At 36.2% G+C, this 26,951-nt stretch overlaps 1 protein-coding gene across 5 annotated transcripts in view; it reads right to left on the minus strand.

The window, feature by feature from the left end:
• Positions 1 to 26,951, minus strand: part of LOC136030131 (D-glucuronyl C5-epimerase B-like) — a 141,095-nt gene that overhangs the window by 57,375 nt on the left and 56,769 nt on the right. For 3 of the 5 annotated variants that reach the window (XM_065708816.1, XM_065708815.1, XM_065708814.1), the window contains exons 2-3: positions 25,522 to 25,705; positions 11,045 to 11,182 (exon numbers count right to left, since the gene is read on the minus strand). In XM_065708816.1, coding sequence (XP_065564888.1) covers positions 11,045 to 11,182; positions 25,522 to 25,674 — 291 coding nt within the window. In that variant the 5' untranslated portion in view covers positions 25,675 to 25,705. The remainder of the gene's footprint in view (positions 1 to 11,044; positions 11,183 to 25,521; positions 25,706 to 26,951) is intronic. The other 2 variants (XM_065708818.1, XM_065708819.1) reach the window with 1 other exon arrangement.

Genomic DNA, 26,951 nt, shown 5'->3' on the forward strand with positions numbered 1-26,951 from the left:
TAATAGCGAAGCTGCTCACGTCCAAATCAAGAAGCTTCAGCCTTGTGTCTTTGTCCCGACACGACAAAACGACAGCTGAGCGAAACGAGCGAGCATAGCAATGTAAAGAAGATGGAGTCAATGTACTCTACTATTGGTATACTTTTCAAGCAATGAAGCTATGGATCCATCTGGGTTTGTAAGATGGATATCCTCGAAGTCTCTTATCTAAGGAAGGAAAGGGAGAAGGTATTTTACAAGCTTATGGATAGTAAGTTAAAAAGACACGAACTGATTTCTCTGTTATCCGTCTTTGGGTAAGTTGTTCTGAAATGCCAAAATAGAGATTAAAAAGGGCAAAAGAATAGTTACAACGCCTACAAATGCATACAAAATATAAATCACAGTAGCTACAAAATTAGAAATGGAAGAATATGGGGGTTTACATCCCCTCTTTAGATTATGGAGAAAACATTTCTGTTTCAATATCTAAAATCAGTGTGGGTAAATTAATTATATCATGGTTGCAGCAGTATCTACAACCTAGTAAAGAACGAACCATAGCCCATACTAACAGTAGTATCTAGCGTTATATTTACCGTGCAGCCTACACCTTTGATAGAGTACGTACTCCCTCAGCCCAAAGGTAACGGGACAAATCCAGGAATGTTTTTGTCAACAATGTAAGAGATCGGGGCAATCCTATTTACCTAACTAGTTTGGTTTGTCTACAATGTAAGAACTTGGGGAAACCGTTGTTGTTTAACTATTAGAGCCAATGAGCTGTTACTTGCATCATTGAATAACAGCAATCTTTGACCTTGAGTGAAAATATAAAAGTCCGATGAAGAGTTAGTTAGTATCACAGTTCTAAATTCAATATTGCTAGATAGTATTATTGTTAATAGTATTTTGTTTTCTTTGGAATATTGCAAAAAATTAGTAATTTACTGTATTGAACATTACGAGGCAGGAAGAAGAGAATAATCATGAAGTCTTTTAGTTTTACTGCTGATGATGAACACTGTATATGTGTTCTAAATATCCAGTTAAATTTTGTATCTGTTCACTGTCAATAGAAAGGTTTCATCCCTATTTTGAACTGTTTTACTTTCGTCATGGAAAGGCAGTGTGGTCTTCGAAGTTATCTACGTAGAGTTACAAATGTTGCAGTGGCGATAGCACCAGGGAGCAGATTAACTTTCGAACGGGATGAGATGTTCGGTAGATGTGTAATATCTCTGAGTCGGTTCAAGATGGATGAGCAGTTATGTTTTACGGCGAAAGTTAATATTATGAATATATCTACCTTGCAAGCTGGTTTGAATGCATTTGTTGATATGGCCCTTCAACCAGTTACTATTCACTGTCATTTCAAAACACAGCAGCCAACGAGATTTGGTTTTGGATGACTAAGCAGTGGCAGTAATTCAAGTTCAACATCAAACAATTATTTGTTGAAAAGGGTCTCAGTCAAACACGTCTCAAAAAATTAGTGGGACGATTCGTCCCTGTTAGTGTGTAACATTTTGGAGTTTTTAAATTTCATTTTGGAGTCGACTCGACATATTAGCGTTCATTTAGTAAAGAGCTATATCTCCCATGTTTTTTTTCTTCTGACAACTGTACGAAGAACAGATGGTCCTGTAAACAAGGAAAAGGAGCCTAATTGATTGGATGCTGAAAGTTTGAGCGCCATTTTTAAGGTTAAAACGTGATCAAGGGGCATCCTCCCTCCTTGTGCCCTTTTAGCCCCCGGTTGCATCGGATTGTAGTTCTGAGATCGCCACTTCACTCAGAATAATTGAAAGGTTCAAAAAACGTTGCTCAAGGGGGAAATGGCATCAACACCATCAGGGTCTCGGGCCCTAAATTATACAAATGAGAAATTCTTCACAGATACATTTAACTAGAATATATGGGTGTATTGCGCCTTGTTGAAGCCAAAATCATGCACGGAATTTAAGACTATACGATTGAAAGCACAAATTAGAACTCTTGACTTTTCCACCACCAGTCCCTCTCTTCCCTACAAACCTTTCAGTAGAAAGCATGGGGGCCGACATGGGGCAGGGGGCCATGGCCCTTTGGAAATTTGGGACTATAAAGTAACTATAAGGAAACCAAAGAAAAAAGAGTTGAATAAGGGAAAACCATGGAAAAAATGTGTTCCATCCCATTGTTGGCTGCCTGCCAAGATTTTTACCCTTAATAAGGAAAAAAATTTTTATAAGGATAACATTTTTTCTATATGATTTGGTTGGAATAGCAAAAAAAAATCAAATTCTTCATAGTAATGAATGGTAAGTAAATGATGGTTCTTGTCAATAACGAAAGGGTAAGAGCCTAACTATTGATGAAATTGAATCAAAGAATAAGCTTTTTGTGGTGATTTTAAATAGGCATAGTAATTAGTGCAGTTATTGGTACGCAAGAAACTTTGTATAATTATAGAAAACAGAAGGAAAACAACTTAATAAGAGGTAATTTTGGTGAATATATGCCGTCAACTTTTGCTTGCATTGCAAGAGTACCCATGAGTTTTCTCCTCTTCTACCCCTGGCTCTTTACACTAAAGTTTGACTCTTTCTCACAACTCTACTTTTTAAAACAATAAAAAAGCGTAAAGAACGAGGGGTAGAAGAGGAGAAAACCCCTTTCATATATGGAATAATTTCTGTTCGTTCTGAGTTTCAATGTCGCTCCTCACCTGCAGTAAAAAAAAACCTTTTTTTTTATTTAATTTTCCCTAAGATCGCTTGCTTTTTTGGGGGTGTTTCCCCTTTTTTCAAAAACCAGGCAAACTTTCTCAATTTTTTTATTTTGGGTGGGTAACAATAAACTGAAAGAATTGTATATATTAGGATTATCATAAAAAGACAATTCTGCCGGTGTAGCAATTGTCATGAGAATTCCCTTTTTTAATTTTGGTGCATATTGGTCCAAGCCACTTTTTACTTGCAGTTCTTTTTTATCACAAACTATTTGATAATATTTTTTATGACAATTTTTTTTGGAGCCTGTTCATATTGTTTAGTAGAATAGGAAAATAAAAACAAGGAGGGTTAATTTGACAGCTGGGTAGTAAGTTTAAACTTTTTTTTCGCTATTCTATTTTTTAATGCTTGAATATATAAGGGATTAAAGTTCAAGGGGGGTGGGGAACTGTCCTGTTTTGAAAGAGGTACATTTTACATGGCCGTTATAAATTAAAACGTGGTATCCATGCCGGCAAGATGATTTTTCAGCATCTCTACTCCTTCTGTAAATTATTCCAAGGCATATAAAATTGCATAAAGACAAGTCTACATCTGTTATAATCTATGGAAGTAATAAATCTTTCTGTAATTTCTGTCTGAGTTTGATTTTCTTTTGATATTAAATGCATAATAATTAAATATATTACTGATGAAATAAATTTATCTCTTTACCAGAAATTCGTCGTTTAAAATTTACTGTATTTTGTTTCATTTTGTATGCATTTTAATTGCTTTTTTTATTTGAGAAATTTGTTCATAAAAGTATTTAAAAATAAACTTATTCCTGCCAAAAAAATTCCTGGAATATATTCCCTGTCACCCAACCATCACTGAAGCGTTTGGAACCCCCCCCCCTAACCCGGACAATTTTCTGCTGGCGTCCTTGGTAGAAAGGTAGGCATGTTTTATCTGGTGGTACAACGAGATTGTGAAACAATTTTTCAGCCAACTAGACCCAAAAATACTACGGATAAAACATTTTATATTTCAGCCATTTATTGTTGCTGAAGGGCGAATAGTTATGACAAGTCATCCTTCAACCTAATATGAGAAATTCAGTCACATAAAATTTCTCATAAAATAAGTGCACATAGCTCAAAGAATAAATATACATTGTTTAAACAAAATTTCATTCTTTTTTCATTGTAAGAATAATAAAGGATAAAGATCCTCCAGAGCCATTGCTGGCCCATAGGGCGTCGAATCGACGTTTCAGTTGCTAGGTGTTTTTTACAGGGACAAGTAGCAAGCTTGTCGCCCAGCCTTGCTGCGGCGGGGATCGAGCCCTGGGTCCCATATTCCCAAGAAGATGGGACCATTGTAAGAATAGAGTACAACAAACATTCCAATATTTACTGACATATTGTAATATCCCACTCAATATAACATCTTCTTTTATAAACATCTAAGGCTTATGATTTCTCAGATGTAAGGTTCCAGAGAGCCTTAAGCTACGATAAGATTATTGAGTTTATGTTGCAAAAATTGTCAGTTCTCGATCAGAAAAATGAATCTCATATAGCCCGAGGAGAGATCATACCTTATAAGAAAGTTTTTACAAGACATTTCATGCTAAGTTAATTTAAAAATGCTTTCCAAATATAACGTTTTTCAAAGGGAAATAAAAAGCTACGCTACGAGAAAAAAGCCTAAGACGAGAAGAAATGAAGTCGTAATAATTCAAACTTAATAGGAACTAGATCCACTTTGCTCTTAGAAAAGAGCAAAGGATAAACTCTAATTTCTTTGGCAATGAGACAACTTTTAAAGTTTAAGAGGCACATCTGATACCTTTTTTCTGCCGCAATTCCAAGTGCGAAAAACCGAATGATAAACTCAACTGAAATCACGAACAGAAATGGGTAGAAACAATAGATTTTTGGCCCCAGGCAACAGTTCTACGAAGCTTTCCAAAATGCAAAGTCATATTCATGAATCCAGCCTATGGTCCACACTTTCCTTAAAAACCACAGACGTTAGACCCTTACCACTTTCTAGTAATAAGCTGAAATCGGGGAGCTAGGAAAACAAGAGCTAAGAGCTCATATGGCACTTGTGACGAGGTCGGAAGAGCCGAGAGCTCATATGGTACGAGGTCGGAAGAGCCAAGAGCCAAGAGCTCATTTGGACGAGGTCGGAAGAGCCGAGAGCTCATATGGTACGAGGTCGGAAGAGCCAAGAATCAAGAGCTCATTTGGCACTTGTGAGAAGGTCAGAACCTAAAGTTAAACTTTATAGCACAAGATCCTTCTAAATATCAAATTTCATTAAGATCTGGTCACCCTTTCGTAAGTTACAAATACCTAAATTTTCAAAATTACCTCCCCCCTCCCAATTCCACCAAAGAGAGCAGATCCGGTCCAGTTATGTCAGTCACGTATCTTAGACAGGTTTCTATTCTTCCCATCCAGTTTCATCCTGATCTCACCACTTTAAGTATTTTCTAAGATTTCCGGTCCCCCCAACTGCCCCCCCCCCAATTACGTTTGATCCGGTTGAGATTTAAAATAAGATATCAGAGTTACGAGGTCCTTCTAAATATGAAGTTTCATGAAGATCCGATCACTCCTTCGTAAGTTAAAAAAACGTTATTTTTCTTATTTTTCAGAATTACCCCCCCCCCCCCCCCCCGCAATTGAGCGGATCCGTTCCAATTATGTAAATTACGTATGCAAGACTTTTGCTTATTTTTCCAACCAAGTTTCATTCCAATCCTTCCAATCTAAGCGTTTCCCATCATTTTAGGTCTCCCCACCCCAAACTTCCCCCAATGTCACCAGATCCGGTCAGGATTTAAAATAAGAGCTTTGAGCCACGATATCCTTCTAAAAATCAAATTTCATGGAGATCCAATCACCCGTTCGTAAGTTAAAAATACCTCATTTTTTCTAATTTTTCAGAATTAACCCCCCCCCCAACTACCCAAAAGAGAGCGGATCCGTTCCGTTTATGTCAATCATCTATCTAGGACTTGTTTTTATTTTTCCCACCATGTTTCATCCCGATCCCTCCACTCTAAGTGTTTTCCAAGTTTTAGGTTCCCCCTCCCAACTCCCCGCCCCCATCACCAGATCTGGTCGGGATTTAAAATAAGAGCTCTAAGACACGATATCCTTCTAAACATCAAATTTCATTGAGATCCGATCACCCGTTCGTAAGTTGAAAATACCTCATTTTTTCTAATTTTTAAGACTTACTCCCCCCCCCCAACCACCCCAAAGAGAACAAATAAGTTCCGATTATGTCAATCATGTATCTGGGACTTGCGCTTATTTTTCTCATCAAGTTTCATCCCGATCCCTCTACTCTAAGTGTTTTCCAAGATTTTAGGTTCCCCCCTCCAACTCCCCCCAATGTCATCAGACCCAGTCGGGATTTAAAATAAGAGCTCTGAGACACAATATCATTCCAAACATCAAATTTCATTAAGATCCAATCACCCGCTCATAAGTTAAAAATACTTCATTTTTTCTATTTTTCCGAATTAACCGGCCCCTACTCCCCCCCCCCCAGATGGTCAAATCGGGAAAACGACTATTTCTAATTTAATCTGGTCCGGTCCCTGATACGCTTGCCAAATTTCATCGTCCTAGCTTACCTGGAAGTGCCTAAAGTAGCAAAACCGGGACTTTAGGTTTTCCCCCTCCGACTCCCCCCAATGTCATCAGATCCGGTCGGAACTTAAAATAAGAGCTCTAAGACACAATATCATTCCAAACATCAAATTTCATTAAGATCCAAATACCCGCTGATAAGTTAAAAATACTTCATTTTTTCTATTTTTTGCGAATTAACCGGGCCCCCACTCCCCCCCAGATGGTCAAATCGGGAAAACGACTATTTCTAATTTAATCTGGTCCGGTCCCTGATACGCTTGCCAAATTTCATTGTCCTAGCTTACCTGGAAGTGCCTAAAGTAGCAAAACCGGGACCGACAGACAGACCGACAGACCAACAGACCGACAGACCGACAGACCGACAGAATTGGCGACTGCTATATGTCACTTGGTTAATACCAAGTGCCATAAAAAACCGACCAATTCAAAGTGTTACTCTCGCAACACCATGGAAATTTACATCAATGAATAAGTGAGCCCCACAACGAACAAATATTAAGAAAAAATGCCGCAATTACATTAAATATAAGAATAACAGATGCTGCTATAGATGGATCCTAAAAGAATTAAAATTAATTATTGAGTCAAACTTGAAACAAACAGAAATTACGACAAACAAGAGCAGGATTACCCCCCTCCCTAAACCTTCTAAAGGTCAGGTCTTCAGTTTTACTTGAAAATTTCTTCTTTTGAAAATGTTTCCTAACTAATTTCCGTTCATTTTCAATTCAAATAGTTTTACTATTGATGAATATTGGGAATATTACAAAGTTTAAAAAATTGTTAGAATTTAATGAAAAAATGAATCTTTATAGACTGCTGAGAGAACATAGCTTGCTTATTCTAATTGACAAAAATGATGAAAGAATTTTGGGAGCCATTTTTAATAAATTACTTTAAAGAGATACTTTCCACACACGAGGTAGTTCAGTGAAAGGTAAAGAGCCATATTAAAACCTAAGACGAGAAAAAATAAAGTCATAGAATAATTCAAACTTAAAAGGAAATGAAATCATAGGCAGTGTTGAAATCTGGGCACTTCGTATAGACGGAGTTGCTATAGAAACCTCGAAAGGGACTCATTCGATTGGAAACTGAAAGGGTTAGTGCCCTTTTCAATAGTCGCAAGTGATTGGAGAGCATCTAGCCCCACACCCACGCCCATCATTTCCCCAAACACATCCAATAAAAAAAAACAAGAGCTAAGCGCTCATATGGCACTTGTGACGAGGTCGGAAGAGCCAAGAGCTCATGTGACATGAGCTCTAGCAAAATTCTAAGAAAAAATAGATTGATTTAAAAGGAAAATCAGAGGCTTAATGTCGTTCGGGATTTAAAATAAGAGCTCTGAGACATGAGGTCCTTCTAAATATCAAAATTCATTAAGATCCGATCACCCACTCGTAAGTTAAAAATACCTCATTTTTTCTACTTTTTCCTCTCCCTTCAGCCCCCCCCCCCCCAGATGGTCGAATCGGGAAAAACGACTTTATCAAGTCAATTTGTGCAGGTCCCTGACATGCCTACCAATTTTCATTGTCCTAGAACGTTCAAAAGTACCGAACTCGCCAAATCACTAGACCCCCCTAACTCCCCCAAAGAGGGTGGATCCAGTCCGATTGGTTCAATCACATATCTACGAGATTTGCTTATTCTACCCACCAAGTTTCATCCCGATCTCTCCACTCTAAGCGTTTTCAAAGATTTCCGGTTTCCCCCTCCAACTCCCCGCAATGTCACCAGATCTGGTCGGGATTTAAAATAAGAGCTCTGAGACATGATTTCCTTCTAAATATCAAATTGAATTAAGATCTGGTCACCCGTTCTTAAGTTAAAAATACCTGAACTTTTCTAATTTTTCCGAATTAATACCCCCCCCCCCCCTCAACGCCCCCAAAGAGAGCAGATTCAGTCCGATTATATCAATCACATATCTGGTACTTGTGCTTATTCTTCCCACTAAGTTTTATCCCGATCTCTCCACTCTAAGCGTTTCCCAAGATTTCCCGTTTCTCCCTCCAACTCCTCCAATATCACCAGATAGGGTCGGGATTTAAAATAAGAGCTCAGAGACACGATATCCTTCTAAATATCGAATTTCATTAAGATCCGATCACCAGTTAGTAAGTTAAAAATACCTCATTTTTTCTAATTTTTCCGAATTAACCGTCCTCCAACTCCTCCCCAGATGGTCAAATCGGGGAAACTACTATTTATAATTTAACTTGGTCTGGTCCCTGATACGCCTGTCTAAGTTCATCGTCCTAGCTTATCTGGAGGTGCTCAACTAGCAAAACCGGGAGACAGACCGACAGACAGGCCGACAAAGTTTGCGATCGCTATATGTCACTTGGTAAATACCAAGTGCCATAATTATTCCCTCTTCACGAAAAGTGACCGAAGATTTTGCGGAAAACAAGTACGTAATTCCAAAATATATCACCTAAATTTTTGTGATCGTTTTCGCAGATCTTTTCATCGCTAGTATCATTTATATTACCCTAAAAAAGACTAATAATAGGAAGAAAATCATATAAAATGTTACTTTGGTCATCAATCAATAATTCTTGATCGTCGATGTTACTCCGGTCGGCAGCAATTAAGAAACCATCAACTTTAATTTTAAGATATGTCAAGTTAATTAACTGAAATAGTAGAGGCTTCATGTCTTCTTTCTTTTTTTAATTGCAGCCATGCTATCACAATGATCCTAAATGATTACATTCTTAACCTTAAAAAATTAAGGTTGCAGCATGAATGCCCAAAATAAAAAGAAAAAGTGCATATTCTGCATTTTTCATTTAATTTCCATCACACTCATGGTAGCAGTGATAGTTATGCCGGCCCATAGTAATCGAAGGTTTAAAACATATTTTAAAGAAGACTTTCCAATGATAGGAAATTGCCATTTAAAGCTGATTCAGGAGTCATAACTGTTATTCAGATTAATTTTGATAGAAAAAGTATGTTAAAAAAAACATTACACGATTTCCGAAAAAGAGCCCGAACCCCCCCCCCCCCTAAAACAGCGTTGTTTCAAAACAAGAAGTGCACCACTAGAATCATCATGGTGGTGTTAGAAAACAGTGTGTTACAGCCCTTCAGATTGAACAACAAGGAAAATTAATTTTTTTTGCACTAGAAGTAGAAGTAGGGAGTATTAGTAAATGCTCCCATGCCCCTTAATCTTAGCTATTTGAAAAAGTTGCACATGTTTTGAGGGAAAACTCAAGCAAGATAGGAAGTAAAACCTGTATTTAAGGTCTTATTTGAACAAAAAAAATTCGTAACTAATTGAATAGTTTCACCGCCAAAGTTAAAGCTTCTGTAAGCTTTGTTTCGCCATCTTTTGTTTCATTGCCTAACAGGCCTTTTTGTAAGGTTTACAGAACAAATTTAGAAATAAGTAAAATTACTTATTTTACGATGAAGTAAAATAAGTAAAAACTAAAAACGTGACTGGAAAAAAAATGCTTTTATTTTCTTGAATTTTTTCATGTGCAAGTTCTCAAAGACACCGGTGATAACATTCTCCCTAGACCCTTAAGTTATTTGAAAAAGTTGCATATGTTTTGAGGGAAAACACAAGGGAGATAGGAAGTAAAACCTGTATTTAACGTCTTATTTGAACAAAAAAATTCGTAATTAATCGTGTAGCTTCACCACCCAAGTTAAACCTTGTTCAAGCTTGGCTTCATCATCTTTTGTTTCATCGCCTAACAGGCCTTTTTGTACGGTTTATAGAACAAATTTAGAAATAAGTAAAATTGAGCGATTACACAAGATATACCTACAAAACTAGCTCAAATAAACTAATTCGTAATATTTTCTAATATCTCTAGAATTCTGAAAACTAGCAAAAAATGAAAACTGAGCTTGCCTGATTTTTCTTTTTTTTGAGAATTATAAATGGATGCTAAAATTCATTAATTTCGTGGACAGTGAAAGACCATTGAAATCTTAATAAATTAGTATTTTATTTTCCGCAAAATGCTTACGGAATTATCTTCTCCTAAGAGAGCATCTGGTTTTTTGGAGAGTCTTTTCGTGTTTTCAGTTTCCATTTCTTCATTCATAGTAATTTCTCTTTGCTTTAGTCCGATACCTTACATTACCTAATTTCGGCTATATAAGAAAAGAAAGGATACAATAGGCGGGTTATGTTTTATGGGTGAAAGACTGCCAAAAAATGAGGCTTTTAGTAGTCCAGATGTGACCAAACAAAATTAGGTTGTCCTTAAGTAGGGAAGGAAGGGGTTAAGGGGATATTTATAAGAAGCTGGAATTTTATGGGAAGAAATCAACAGAAACACTTATGGTAGGGTTGGTGGAGGAGTAGAGGGAATACATGTGTTGGCTTCAGAACGTGTTGTGCTGCACCGGGTTGTTAGCTTTAATTGCATTACTGTTTATGTTACGCACGTTTACTAGGATTGTAAGACATTTACTAGGATACTCTTTACTAGGATTGCAGACACTGCTGGACCCACAACATGTTTGAACAAAAATGTAACACCAAAACTGAGATGTCTTTCTCGCAAAGGCTTACCATGGTGCGGCGCTGAGTCTTCCTTTTTATATTGTATAGATATATCTCATTACATTTTTTTTTCTTTAATTTGATAAATCTATAGAGTTATCTAATGCATCACAGCAAAAGAAAAGCTTAAGAGAAGAAGCTACACTTACTTCAAAGTAGTTCTTTAGGAAAGAAAATGGAAAATAAACTTCAGATCCATCCCTGAGACATGAGACTTGATATTCTCCATTAATCACGCAATCAAAACCTTCTGGAGAATGTCGACCATCTTTTCTCATTCTGTTTTCCTACAGCAAAAAAAAAACATCATTATTGATATATAACTACCAAGATTCCGTAATAAGATTTCAACCCAGCCAAGGTAATTATTTTTCTCATGGGACAAATAAAGATTTATTGGAAACGGGAAGAAAGTAATCAAGATGACCGTTGCCCAGTTTGTAAGTCAATATATTACCAGCCTATGAGATACTATATTATAAGTAAAACTCTTTGATATTATTAAATATAATAAAATATAAAGACGGTGTTAGTAGGCTTTGCGGGACCCTTCTGCACAAAATAAGAACAAAATGGCGAACAGGAAGATATGACACGAATTAGAACAACAATTAGCATAAAATAAAAGCAAGATAAAATTTGAACTCTCTTGGAGAATCAAACTAAACATTTTAAGATACGCTTAACTGAAAAGCTCATGTTTAAAAAAAAAGAAAATATAAAATCAAATTATTTAGAAAAATTCAACGGCTCAAAGATTGAGCCCGAATAATATCATTAGTAAAAGCTCAACAAAGAAGCAAGAAAAGCAGAACACTAAAAATTAAGCTGGATTTTTTAAGACAAAATGTTTGAAAATTTCCTGGAAGGTCACCAAACTGGAGATTTAAAACAAAATTTTATGGAGGTAAAGTGCTCACTGATGTCTCGGCATCACGCAACTCAGCCCCGTATTGATGATGAAGAAGCAGTAAAATATCAAGAATAAATTAATTTTTTTCTAGAGGGTCAAATGCTATTTAATTATACCCTGGTATATAGCCTATAAGATTAAATAGCGTCTTATAATAAGGATGTTTAAAAACAAGTAAAAAGGTTTTTTAAGTTCTCTTTTTTAACGGGGGACATGAATTGGCATAGGAATACCTGAAGATAAATATAGTCGAGATAAATATATATTAGACAGCAGGATAGGGATGAATCTTCCCTCTTGAAATGAGTATATGCCACCCCCTCCCAGAAAAAAGTCAACAAAAAATAACATAAAAAATATAAACTGCTTTAAAAAAATAAAATGCACGGAGAACTATGGAAAATGTTCCAGTACACCCCAAAAAGGCTGATTTTACTCTTTTTGTTTTGTATCAGACAAAGACTTCATTGGAAAAACTATTCCTATTTCGTTTTAAGGTCACGATTCTTCTTAATCACGGTCTGAAAGTATTATTTGATGACAATTTTGTTCAATTCATTGTGACAGGATGGGAAACTTATAAAAACCGTATCATTTGTATTATACTTTCAGACAGGAGATGGAGGACTCCAACTTAGATAAGCTTGAAGCACTTCCCCCCCCCCCCCCTAAGACTAAATCACTACCAAAGGATTCGAACTATAGAGAACCAGATTTACCTATATGTGATAGGCCCTAGGATAAACATCCGTCTGGGGGCCTCAAATCTGTCCGGATGTTGGCATGTCAAACAGTTCGTGGCAGCTCGCACACAATATATATATATATATATATATATATATATATATATATATATATATATATATATATATATATATATAGATATATATATATATATATATATATATATATATATATATATATATATATATATATATATATATATATATACTTTCGTTTTCTACCATTTTTTGGATAAAACTTACGAGTAGACTTCTCAGAAATCCAATCGATTTAAAATTATTGAATAAGAGTATAGAGAGCTTCACTGTAATAGTGGCAGCAATGCCGCAACGTGGCACATTCGTTCTTGAATATACACGATGTCTATACAAAAACAAAAATGGTTGTAACAGATGATTATTTTAAAGCTTCATTTAACTAACTTGATTCATTTGAGATTTGATAGAATCATGTAAAGTGGAGTAGAATTGTGCATGAGTTTTTTTTTATGGAGGCGAGCCAGTGGATCTTTGCACAAATGGAGGCAATCGAGGCAATAGAGGCGGTGCACCTCAAGCCTCAAAAAATGTTGTATGATTGAACTTTTTAAACTCTCCGAGAACATTTAGATTAATAAAGATGGAGGTTTTGCAGGGGGGGGGGGGTAGTCTTGAATCTCTTTTCCTTCCAAGGAATATTTTTGGACTAGAGTCTGTAGTATGGGTGCTGTGGAGTGATAGCTCCCATCTGATTGCAGAAATATTTTTATGGGTAACATAAAATATTACAATCATACGCATACCGGCAAAAAGGGAGTGAGAGGGGGAGCGCATTATGAGCACATTCATAAAATTTTCCAGGGCTGTAAAGAATGACAAAGTGCTCCAAAAATTTTTTGTTTTTACCAAAATTCGAAATGTTTCTTTTTTTCTATGTATATACATCTTTAATGTCGTCTTGTCTCCTGGGGGGCACTGAACCTTGTCGGCGTTTCTTGGGGATTTTTCTGTGAAATGATTTGTTTGAAAAGCTTCCCATGAAAAACGTAGAATGACAACCCTATGATTTATTTTAAATTTCAAACCCTCTGTTCGCTTCATTATGAAAAAAAATTAAGGAGTTTTCTTTTTCAGGGATGACTACCAGTTTTGAAGGATTTTTACACGAATGCGAAACCTTACTGTAAAAGGGGGGTCGAAGAAAGGAGTGGTATTCTCCTTCAGGCTTAAGAGAGCCTTGAATCAAACAGATGGATGTAACAAATTGTAAGTAAAAAGCGACCCTTGTAAAAAGAATCCGAAATTCTAAAAACGAAGATTAAGTAACAATATATGTAGCCACAAAATCTAGTATTTATAATGGTTCGAAAAACGCAAAACTTATTTACTTTAAATTTGCTCACCAAAACCTCTTGACAAATCAAGAGGCGTATAATTTTAGAGAAAAGAATCAAACTTCCCCAAAGAGGAAGGCCTAAAAAATTTATTCGATGAAATTGAACATGTAAGAGAACCCTAAAGCATCTGCGAAAACATGAGATACGATTTTTTTTTTTGGGGGGGGGGTATCCTGCCGAGGATAGCAAACACGCATACGTGTTTGCTTAATCCTGGGGGGTTGATCCTGTTGAGCAAGTGGTCGTAGATAACTGAAAAATGATTTATTCGAATAAGACTTTAAAGACCTAGCGTAATTTTTAAGTAGCAAAATAGACCACTCCACAAAAAGTGCTAATATTTTGGCACGCAAACCAGATATTTTGCCCCGAAGAGGGAAAATAAAATGAATAAATTGATGCATTTTGTAATCCATCAATAACACCAAGGCCCCAAAAAACAAAATTTGCAGTTGCAGTTACTATAAATGATGATTCTTTGGAACCTACACATGAACTATCAAACGTGATAAGATTTGAAAATCGACAATCTGGACCATCAATTGCGACAACACCAATATGGGCAGCTAAAGCACAGAAAATGAAGAGCAAAGATACGGGCAGTTAGAGAATTGTGAAAACGACAATTAGAGCCTGTCAAAAACGAAATGAAGAACAAATACACACGCGGTTAGAAGAAAAGCGGCGGCGTGTCAAAACTGAAAATGAACAGTCAAGACGCAAGCAGTTAGAAGACATGCGACACCGAGAATGTGAGCGAGTCACAAATGAAAAGAAGAACAAATACACACGCGGTTAGAAGAACAGTGGCGGCGTGTCAAAAATGAAAATGAAGAGTAAAGACACGCGCAGTTAGAAAACATGCGACACCGAGCATGTGAGCAAGTCAAAAATGAAAATAAAAGCAAAGACACACGCGGTTAGAAGACATGCGACACCAAACATGCGAGCAAGTCAATGAAAATCAATCTGGACAGCGGGAATCAAAACGTATCAAAATTGAAAATGATAGCGATAGTGATTGGGTTTGGGATTTCGACATGGATAAGGTCATCAATGGCTATCATACCTTTGTTAAAAAACAAAGGTTCGGCAATATATATATCTCATAATGACGTTATGCAAGCCGAGGTAAAATGAACCAAAAAAATTGAAAATGATAGCGATCATTATTAAGTTTTGGACTTTAACATAGATAAGGTCATCAATGCCTACCATGAGTTTGAAATCAAAAACTTGGACTAGATAAATCATTGGAAGAAAAAGAAGTTTTTGTTATAGCACCTGAACAATTCAAAGAAACAAAGGTTCAGCGTTATGTATTTCATAGAGCATGTGAGCAAGTCAAAAATGAAAATGGAAAGCAAAGACACATTCGATTAGAAGACATAAACCAAAAATGTGAGCGAGTCGGTGAAAATCAACCTGGACAGCGATAATCAAAACGTGCCAAAATTGATAAAGATAGCGACAATGATTGGGATGGGATTTTGACATACATAAGCCCATCAATGCCTCCAATATCTTTGTTTAAAAAAAAAACAAAGGTTCGGCGATTTATAACGACGAAAGACAAGCCGAGGTAAAACGAACCAAACAAACTGAAAATGGTGGAGATGATTATTAGATTTTGGATTTTGACATGGCTATCAATGCCTACCATACCTTTGAAGGTAGGCAAGTGTACCAATGAGCTTTTTTTCTCATTGTTAATTAATATGTGTTAAATTAAATCAATGTTTTTCTCCTTTTAATCCGCTCTTTTCAAGTATATAAAGAACCAATTGGCTCAATTAATTTCAATCGAAGCTATTTATACAGTTAAATATCGAAGCACAAAAGCCACTATAGCCTTTTAGGAGGGTATAAAGACTTGTTACGGGATTTATCGACTTAATTACAACAATTTTCTCGATATAAAATAATCGTGATAATTAATTTAGTTTTGCTGTTTAAAAAATAAATATTTTCTTCAATTTTTTTTTACATTTATCCCCTTCAAATTAATAGAAATAAAAAGTAACTGGATAAATAAAATATCAATTTAAGAAATGTATTTAGTTTTCAACACGCAATAACGGAGCTCTAGTCTTTTTTGAGGGGGAGGGGAGAACAACAGTATCGCCGTTGTGTATATATATATAATATTTTTTATTTTACTTCCTTGTTCATTTAATTTCTGTTGTTTTAGGTTTCAGTTCTCCAGTCACAGTAATTTCTGCTTTTTCCTGGTTTTACATCTTATGAAAGCTAGTTCCTACTCGTTTTTAGTTTCAAATTCAAATTTTTTATTTAATACAAAAAAGCGTTAAATACAAACCTTGCTTCATAACATAGGTGTACAGAACCTTAACTAAGACGTATTTCTCACAGAGAGGAAATGTACAATCACAAAATAAACCACAATTATGATTCCTTGGGATCACGATTTACGGACCCATAGCTGGTTAGTTTCCTGCCATTGCGGATACATTGGCAAAAGAGGTCACCAAGCTTATCTTATTAACTCAGCAAAAGTTCCAAACAACTTAACATTGTCAAGTGTTCTGCTCTCGAATGCTGAATAAATCAAAGAAAGATGCAAAGATAACACTTCGAAGGTAAATACGATAATTCCATTTTGACAAGCTTGTACAGTAGAAAATATTAATTTTTCCAGGTTGTTTCTTCTTCCTTTTCATTGTCATAACAAACATCAAGATTTTCGAGAGGTTATCATTCGTGACTACACACAGGCACAGGGTATATAGGAGAGGGGCACAGGGTGCAGCTTTCAACTTTATGAGATCATAATTTTCTTAAATATTCCTGAATGTTCCAACAGATATTCATAAGTATCCAATACAGTTTTGTTTAATTCGTCTGTTTAGAAGAATCTCCTTCCTCCTAAAATGTATTCCCTCCCAAGACAAATTTCAGCTTATGGGGCTGATGAGGTTCTGCAAATATTTCTATTTTGTTCTGTATTAACACAGACTCTATTTAAATCTTCAAATTCATTTCCCGAAGTGTGTTAGTAAGAAATAGAGCTATTGAGCAAGATCTTGAAAGTTATACAGATAAAGGGAGCTTTTCGGGCAAGGCCTCTCTGTAACGATAATATCATTTTAACGGTCTTTCCCATCTTTTTGAATCACAAGTAGGCTATATGATTTACCCAGTTAACTGTTCTTTTCTATTTACCCCCTTTCCAGCTCCCAAAGTGGATTCCTTAGTATGCTCTTGGTAAATTTTATGTCTCTTAATTTCATTGATAGTATGCTTTAGGTGTTCCGTCTAGTCTCTCTCTCTCTCTCTCTCTCTCTCTCTCTCTCTCTCTCTCTCTCTCTCTCTCTCTCTCTCTATCTCTCTCTCTCTCTCTCTCTCTCTCTCTCTCTCTCTCTCTCTCTCTCTCTCTCTCTCTCTCTCTCTCTCTCTCTCTCTCTCTCTCTCTCTCTCTCTGGTTGATTATCATGGTTTTCCACATAATTTCAGGTAGTTATCTTATAGACACCATATTCTTCGCTATTTTGTGAATTTGACTCCCCTGGCAGAATTTTTAAGCACCATATGGCTTTTATGGGCATCCCTGCCCCCTCATACTACTCCCTTCGGAACGATCTGTGTGTGCTGAAAGTTTACCTGCATTATAGGACTACCTCTTATCCTTAAATATATAAAAATTAATCTTATACCTTTTTCACTCTAAGTACTCTAGAGGTACTTTTTGCAACAAGAAGAATATAAAGAAAACGGAGATTCAAAGTCTAATAAAATTCCACCATAATTTCCGATATAATTATACCCAAAAATTACACTCAAGTAAAAAAAAAAATACACAGATAAATACGATTCTTTTCCTTCAACACGAGTATCAAAGCAATTATCAGATTACAGATAACTTACATGGTATAACCAATTCCATTAACCAGTTTCTTTGTCGTTTCAATTTGATTTTATGATTTCAATAGATTTGATAGGTCATTTTTCTCGCTATGCATTCAGGCCAAATATCCAGGATATTGGTTTATACAAATATCCAGCATATTGGTTTTATACCAATATCCAGGGTGGAATTCCAGCTAAAAATTTTGCTTTTAGCCTAGAAAGGCGTGACTACTCAGACAACTGGAAATGAAATAATCAATATTCTGATTTACCCCTTCCCACAAATAGTTTTCCTATGATTTTTGTGTGTCAATGTGTTTAAATTATATTTTGTCACACATTAAGTACATAATAAAATAGATTATATGGTTGCTATTTCATACTGGCATAGAAGAGGTAAGGTGTACAAGCTATTTGCTATTCCAATATAACTGTTAATATTTGTAAATGAATCGATGTTTGCAATAAAATGCTTATTAATAAATGCTAATATTTTTAAGAATATACGGAAAGGTCAAATATGCCTTATAAGAGCATAAGCACTTTTCAGCTTGGGAGAGAATTCAAGAGTCAATCCTAATACTACTACTACAACTACTAACAACTCGCCTCAGGACCAAGCCGCCTATGGCCAAAACATCTACGGACGCTTCTCCTCCATCCCATTCTATCCAAAAACGTCCTCTTTACACCCTCCCAGGAAGTTCCCGTTCCCCCCAAATCTGTCTTTATGATATCCTCCCACCCCAACCATAGACGATCTGTTTTCCGTTTAGTCTAAGACGGTTGGCCGAAAAGGACAATCTTCGGCAATATGTCATCCTCCATCCCTAGAATGTGCCCCAGCCATCTCAACCCTTCTCTCATTTTTGGGGGCCCATGCTTCAGAACCATATTTGACCACTGTCATCACTGTAGCTTCCAATATTCTAATCTTGGTTTGCAGACTTATCTTCCTGTCCTTCCAAACCTTTTTTTTTCAACTGTAAAAAAAAAACCTCAGCCTTGGCTACTCTACTTGTAACATCTTCACTGTTCCCACCATCTTCGCTAATAATACTACCAAGGTAGGTGAAGCTGTCCACCTGATCAATATTTTTGTTATCCGGCATCACCTTTTCATCTTCCCTTATTCCTAGCCTTAGCGACTTAGTCTTCTTCGCAATAATTTCCAAACCTATTCATCACCCTGAACTTGCAAAACCTCTAAAAGTTCATTTATTTTGCTCAAATTTTCATCTAGGATACTTAAATCATCATCATAATTTAAGTCCGTGAAAGTCTTTCCTCCCTATTTGATTCCGTGTTCTCCCATCGTCTTTCCTGTACTCCTTAAGACAAAATCCATCAAAATAATCCATATAAAGGGGAATAGAAAACAGCCTTGCTTAACTCCTGATTAAATACAAAGCCAGCTGCTAACCTCATTTCGGACCTTAGCCGCAGCAGTGTTATTCTCGTTCATAGCACTAATCACTTTAATGCATTTGTCTGGCATACCATACAAGGATAAGACCTTCGCTAAAGCTCTTCTATCAACAGAGTCGAACGCTTGCTCATAATCTATAAAACTGAGGACCAAAGGTAGAAAATTCTCCCAAAATGTAAAGACGAGCAGCCAAAGGAAAATTAAGACAAATAAAAAAGAACAGAAGAAATGTGTATAATTGTACATCAGCTATTATGAAGAATGGCTGTGGGTCACTGTATAGGTGGGGGGAGATGCCGGATGCCTATAAGAGCACATCTCAGTGCCCAAATTGTCTAAATCTCCATGAGCCTTCACATTAATATAGGAAGAGGTATGGGAGGAGTTGGTAGGGATTAATCTTTCATACCCCTTCAGTTAAAGTAAACCTGAATAAGGGTGCTGCAGGGTGATACCTCCTCCCTTCTTATTGCAGATAAATGTTTCTGACATTTATTTTAAAGCTTCATTTAGCTTCCATCAACTAACTAAAACTTCAAAGCTTCATCAACTAATCTGCTTCATATTTCATAAAATTATATGCAATAATGTGTAAGTGTGTATCAGATATTATGAAGGACGAGTGGTAGACCATTTTGTAGGTGTAGGGGGGAGGGGTCAGATGCCTCATAGAGCACATATGAATGCTAAAACATGCTCACTCCCATTGAGCTTTTAGATAAATACAGAATTAGTCCCAGAGAAGGAGGGGGGGAATTGATATTTAACCCCTCTTGGTTACCGGGAATATTTCTCCTCTGCGCCTTTATTATGAAATGAGATAGTGTTATTAAACTCTAAAACGAGAAGAATTTATTCTGTATGGGAAGGGACTACCCCCTTCCTTCCCCCTTCGTGGCCGTAACAATTTCGGAGGATGCTAATTCGATCGAGAATTGAGGGTTCTAGTGCCTTATCTTTTGAGTGATTTTGAAGAGTGATTGAAGAGCAACAAGCCCCTGTCCTAGAACCTGTTTTTATATCTGGTCCTTTTGTAATCCTTTAGGGCAGCTGATCAATATTTCAAAGTACCCGTTTTATTCAGAGTAGTTGAAAATATTAATAAATTTGCATCCAAGGATAACACAACCACCAGAGCCCCTAGAACAGAAGTCATAAACTATTCTTAGTGTCAATTTTTTTACAGATATTTTTATAGTGGAAAAAAGGGGGGCATATTTGATCTTGGTAGTTCAGTTGCGTGAAACTTTCAGTGATTATTTTCATATAAAAACAACCAACATTCGCTGTGGGGAGGGGAGGGGCTACGGGCCAGGAATCAGGCCCCAAAAATTTCGTGACCAACTTGAAACTTACAGCCTTAAGTCATTGGGCAAGAAGACTAACATACAAAAAATTATTCAAATTGGTCCCTCTTCTAACAAAAGGGGCTCAAAAAGGCACCAAATTTTTAAATAGGCCTGAAACTTATAGCTAAGAGGCCCCAATGCAGAAGGGAAAAATTTACTTCCCCTCAAAATACAGCCTAGAAACTTTAATATGGCTGGTTTTGATTGAGTGTCTTTTCTCCCCTCGTGAGGTTTACTTCAAAAGGTTTGATTTTGTTTGTTTTCGTTTTTTATTTTTTGAGCACCGAAGACGACTTGGCGGAAGTTCTTTTCGATATATCTACTTATTTCCGTTTTGTATGTATGCACTTGTTGACACTACCCCCATTTTCCTTGCCTATTTGATTTTTTTTCATTTGTTATTATTTTTTCTTTGCTTCATACGTCATGTATAGCCAGTGTGGTCTTTGAATGCATTTAGTCCAAAAGAGGGTCAGAAAAGTGCTAAAAACTCTTTCCCACCCATTTCGAATCGAAGGTGCTATTGGGCTATTTTAGGCGGGGGCCATTTGACTGAAAGGCAAAAGTTTTGTGTCCTTTTTCTAGGCCAAAAGCTACTAGAGAGAAATCAGCCTCCTTCTCGGTTCCTTTTCTGCTATCCTGCCCTCTTCTAGCCCCTATGATAGATGGGGAGATAGATAAGTGTATTTTAAAAGCCCAAGAGCCATATACACACAAAAATATATATAATAACAAACAAGCAAGGCAATTAAACAACAGTACAAATTACAAGCAAGTACAGAAACAGAATACAACGCGAAAATACCTAATCTAACGACAAAATAAATTAATCACATAAACTTTTTCTTCTTACTAAGGATTTATCTATATACACTCCCATTTGAAATATTGTGGTTAGGTTACTATTCTGCAGAATATCAGAAAGCATCAAATTAATCCCGTGTAAATAATTTTCCCGTAAATCAAAGAGCACTTAGTATCTCCGGAAAAAATGATCCAAGTCTCCATCCTCATCTTTACAAAGGGGACAAACATAATGCCTATCAGGACCAACTATCTTTTTTTTTGTCGGACATTTTTGCCTGTCCTGGATCGGAAGACAATTCACCCTAAGCTGAATCCAACGACGTAGAATCACAGCCAGTAAATTAAATTTGTAATAAACTTCCTCTCCAAAACTAGGTTTTGCCTGGTTATAATGTTGTAGAGTTGTGGAATCTAAAACCAGCCATTGCCAATGCTGAATTTCCAGACTTTCTAATATAAATCGTACCTGGCTTTCTAAATCTGTTGGTATATCACTGCAACAAAGACCACTATTCCATAAGTAAGGCATTCCTATTTTTTCTAGTAATGAATTAATTTGGGATGGCCCGGGGTTTTTAAACCACTTTTCAACATCTGATCACATGCCGCTCTTACTAGTCTATCTTCATTACTCTTAGTTAACTTCAAAAAGAATCTAAGCATTAAAATATACCTACATAGCTTTAAAAAAAAAGCAGGCCCATATCTACTTTCAGAATCTGTGAATGAGTTGTCTGATGTAGACCAAACACTCTTAAATAGTACTGGAGATGAAGGGACTCCAGTTGCTGCACCGTTTCTCCACCCTATATCTCTGCTCCATATTCTATCACGGGTAAAACTTTTGTATTAAATATTTTTTACACATTTTTTACTACATGACCATGACCACTCTACCTCTCTTAATTATTTCATCAACATGACACTTTAGGCTTCCATTTTCCGATAAGATAAAGCCTAAATATTTTATTCTTTTACTTATAATTAGTTCCTTAATATTAAATTTAAATCTATACTTTTCTTCACCACCTAACTCCTTTTTTTTAAATAACAACTTCGCTCATTTCAGTGTTCAATCTTAATTTTTTTATTTGCAAATATTCTTCTATGAGATTCAAAAGCGTCAGTAGATCTTGTGATTTATTAAGTAAAAAAAAAATAAGGTTTCTTAACGGAAAGCGCAAGGAGCGACATTAAAACTTAAAACGAACATGAATTACTTCATATATGAAAGGGGCTCCTTCCTCATCCACGCCCTGTTCTTTACGCTGAAGTTTGACTTTTTCTCTTAACTCTACTTTTCAAAACAGTAAAAAACTTCAGCGTAAAGAGCGGGGTGTTGATGAGGAGACAGCCCCTTTCATGTACGAAGTAATTTCTGTTCGTTTTAAGCTTTAATGTCGCTCCTTACTTTCCGTTAAAAAAACCTTGTTTTTTTATTTAATTTCTGAACGTTTTTAAATCAATATATGTTTTGATTTTGGCTCTCCGCAGATGAATAATTACAAAGAAATTTGTATATTGATTTTTTTGCTAAATGGCTTTCTCATATTCTTGATCGAATGATTTTGAGAAAAAAAGGAGTGGGGGAAGAGGCCTAGTTGTCTTCCGATTTTTTGGTTACTTAAAAATGCAACTAGAACTTATAATTTTTTACGCATGTTTTTATTAGTAAAAGATATACGTAACCTACAAATTAGCTTACGTAACGAACTTCTGTATTCTCATGTTTTTATTACGTAGGCCTATATGAGGGGGTTCATTCCCTCGTCAGTACCTCGCTCTTTACACTAAAGCTTAAATTTTGTCCCAATTTCTTAAGAATGACTCCTGAATCACTAAAGCCGTAGAATAAATAGTTAAAATAACTGAAAATACTTTAGAGTAAAGAGCAAGGTATTAGGAGGAGGTGAGCCTATCATATACGTAAAAATTTCTGTTCGTTTTAAGTTTTAATGCTGCTCCTTACTTTCAGCTGAAAAAACTTTTTCATATTTATTTTTTCATTATTTTTTTTTCAAATAATGCTAGAAAATTCTGCGTTCCCTACATGGAAATTTTCTTCCCCCATGACAAATTCCTCCAAGGAAAATTCCCCCAATATATCCCCCTCCTCTCAACCCCTCCCCCAACCAAAAAATCCCCCTGAAAACGACTGTACACTTCCAAATAACCATTACTATATGTAAGCACTGGTCAAAGTTTGTAACTTGTAGCCCCTCCCACAGGCACTATGGGAGAGTAAGTTGTCCCCAAAGACATAGCTATAAGATTTTTCGACTACGCTGAAGAAAATGGCTATCTCAGAATTTTGATCCGGTGACTTTGGCAAATAATTAGCGTGGGAGGGGGCCTAGTTGCCCTCCAATTTTTTTGGTCACTTAAAAAGGGCACTAGAACTTTTCATTCCTTAGAATGAGCCCTCTTGCAAGATTCTAGGACCACTGGGTCGATACGATCACTCCTGGGAAAAAAACAAAAAACAAACAATCAAATAAACACGCATCCGTGATATGATGTGCCTTCTGGCAAAAAAAATGTAAGATTCCACGTTTTTGTAGATAGGAGTTTGAAACTTCTACAATAGGGTTCTCTGATACGCTGATTCCGATGGTGTGATTTTTTTTAAGATTGTACTATTTTTAGGGGTTGTTTCCCCCTATTTTCTAAAATAAGGCAAATTTTCTCAGGCTCGTAACTTTTGATGTGTATGACTAAACTTCATGAAACTTGTATATTGAAAATCAGCATTAAAATGTAATTTTTTTGATGTAGCTATTGGTATCAAAATTCTATTTTTTAGAGTTTTGGTTACTATTGAGCCGGGTCACTCCTCACTACAGTTCTTTACCACGAACTGTTTGATCATCATCAATATCATCTGCAAATAATAAAAGAGATAGTTTCTAGGCTAACTTTCGGAGCCCATCTGTTCTCTAGAAAGTTAACAACATCATTTATAAAAATATTAAACAACTTAAGAGAAAGGGTGCTGCCCTGTTTTACTCCCAGCTTAATATCAATAAGCTTTGAAAACCTGTTACCAACTTGTACGATTCCACTCACGCAAATATACATAATCACTATCAAACTAAAAAATAAATGGGGAAGGTCAATCCCTCAATAGCTCTCTGTCGACACTGTCGAAAGCCTCATGGAGTTCCATAAGATTCATATGATATGAATCAGATTCTGAGATACCTGTTTTGTCCAAAAACTTCGAAATATCTAGCTCCTAGTATATTTAAATGCGTGCTGGCATCGTGCCTGCGTCCCCTTAGAAGTTCTGTTTTTTACGGTAATACTGGTTTGTCTTCTATTGCATATGCAGATGACGTTCTTCTTGTTGCCCGGACTCGCCGTGGATTGCTTTCTAATTTTACTATATTAACCAATGAATTATCTAAGATTGGACTGTCAGTTAATGCGTCTAAATGCGAGTTTATTTGTTTTAATACCCTTATGCGGTCGCTCCATTCGTTGCTGAGACTGCAATTCTGCCATGTTCTTCTTTAGTTAGTTGGCTTGGTCTGTGTTTCGGCCCAACACTTTCCACTACCTGTTCATCCCTAGTGAATGAAGCCGTGAAAAACCTACGCGTCGCTTACGGAAAAATATCCCCAAACAAAAGCCGTTACAACCGCAACGGTTTGTGCATGATTTATAATGCTTATTGCGCCCCTGTGCTTTTGTTTTTATCAGGCATGGCTCATCTGTTTCGTAAGAAAGATCGACATACTCTACGTACGGCTTATTTCAGATATTGCAAATTCCTCCTCCGGCTTCCTAGATGGCACAGAAACAAAAAAATAATTGCTCGATTTGGTATAGTAGATGTGCCTTCTCGGATTCGGTCTTCCAGTGACGATTTATGTAAAAAGACTGTCAACTTTATTCACGTTTATGACCCTCTGCAGCCTTTTTTCCATATTGATACTGGTTGATTAGTCCATGTCGTCTTTTGTTAGTTTGATTTTTGTTTTTCTTCGCTGTTTATCGTATTTGTTTTTGTTTATTTATTTATAATGCTCCGTACTTTGTGTTTTTTATACTTTACGGGTAATAAAGTTCATTCATTCATTCATTCTAGTCAGTGAATAAAATAAAATTAAAAAAAAAAGCTGGCATATTTCAATTTCTACCTTTAATGGGGCAACTTGTACAGCTTTTCCACATACTAAATCCTCTTTAAGTGGTCCTTTGCAACCAACAAGAGAGAGCAGAAATAAACAAATTATGAACACTGAGATTGTTGCAAAAACAAACTTCCAGTAAAACCTCATTTTGAAGATCATCTAAACTTATCTTCTAGCAATAAGCGGGGACCTAAAAAAGAAAACAATAATTTTAAATACATAAACAAGTCAGAAGCACATAAACAGTTCTGAGCACTGCTGTCCTCCTAACCATAAAAGGTTTAGTTAAATTAACTTTAGGTTATAGCAGGAGAAGTTTGAATAAATTGTCTGTGAAACCAACTTATTCCTGCAAAGTTAAATAAATAGATTAAATATATAACCCACTTTCCATGAATGCCAAAACCAGTAATTTTTCAATTCCAATTAAAATATTATGAAAATTATGCGGATATAGTAGGTCTATTTCCCTTTTCAGTAGGACAATAACCTTAAGTTTTTCTATAACCCTAGGGGTGACAATGATAGCTATATCATTTTACATGATGAAACAATAGTTCATGATTATCCCTTGCAATTCTTAAACAAAACTTAATACTCACATCAATAGATTCCCCATAAGCGACCTCCAATGAGGTCCAACAGCTTTTTTGATCATTTCTAAGTTTCAAACAATTAATCAACTTATAACATACTATTTGGTAGTCTTAACTACTACTGACCATATCCATTTAGATATTGTTTATTTTAGTGCAAAATTCAAAAAAATGCATTTTTTTTTTCTTTTTTTGATCAGGGCACTTTGTATAGAAGGATCTGTCGTAAAAACTCCGAGGGGGCTCATTGGATTGAAAATTATGAGTTCTACTGTCCTTTTTAAAAGTCGAAAGTGATTGGAGGGCAACCAGGCCCCCACGCTCTTCATTTCCCCAAACTTATACAATCATCATTTTGGGATACCGGTAGCCATATTGTTCAACGTAGTTGCAAGGCCCAGTAATTATGTCTTTGAGGACGAGAGCCCCCCTCCCATAGCCCTCAGGTCGAGGGTTGTAAATTATGCGCTGTCGGCATAAAAAGCTTTTATGGAAAGGGTGGTCGCGTAAACTTCAGAGGGAGCTGATTGGATAGGAAATCAGAAGTTCTGGTGTCCTTTTCAAGACTCAAAGTGATTGGAGGGCAACTAGCCCCACCCCTTCCTCAAGTCCTATTTTCCCCAAATGCATCCAATGGAAAATGGAAACAGCCATTTATTCAAAAAATAGTCCAAGGGTCATAAAAAGGCCTTCGGGATTAACATAGCCCCTAGAAATCTGGGGGCAGTAATTGTAAGTTATGCACCAGGGGTACATAAAGCTTTTAGAGAAGGGGTGGTCAGGTGAAATTTATAGGAGGCTCATTTGATTGGAATCAAAAGTTCTAGTTCCCAATTAACA

This window comes from Artemia franciscana, chromosome 8, assembly GCF_032884065.1.
Source record: "Artemia franciscana chromosome 8, ASM3288406v1, whole genome shotgun sequence".
Taxonomy (NCBI): domain Eukaryota; kingdom Metazoa; phylum Arthropoda; class Branchiopoda; order Anostraca; family Artemiidae; genus Artemia; species Artemia franciscana.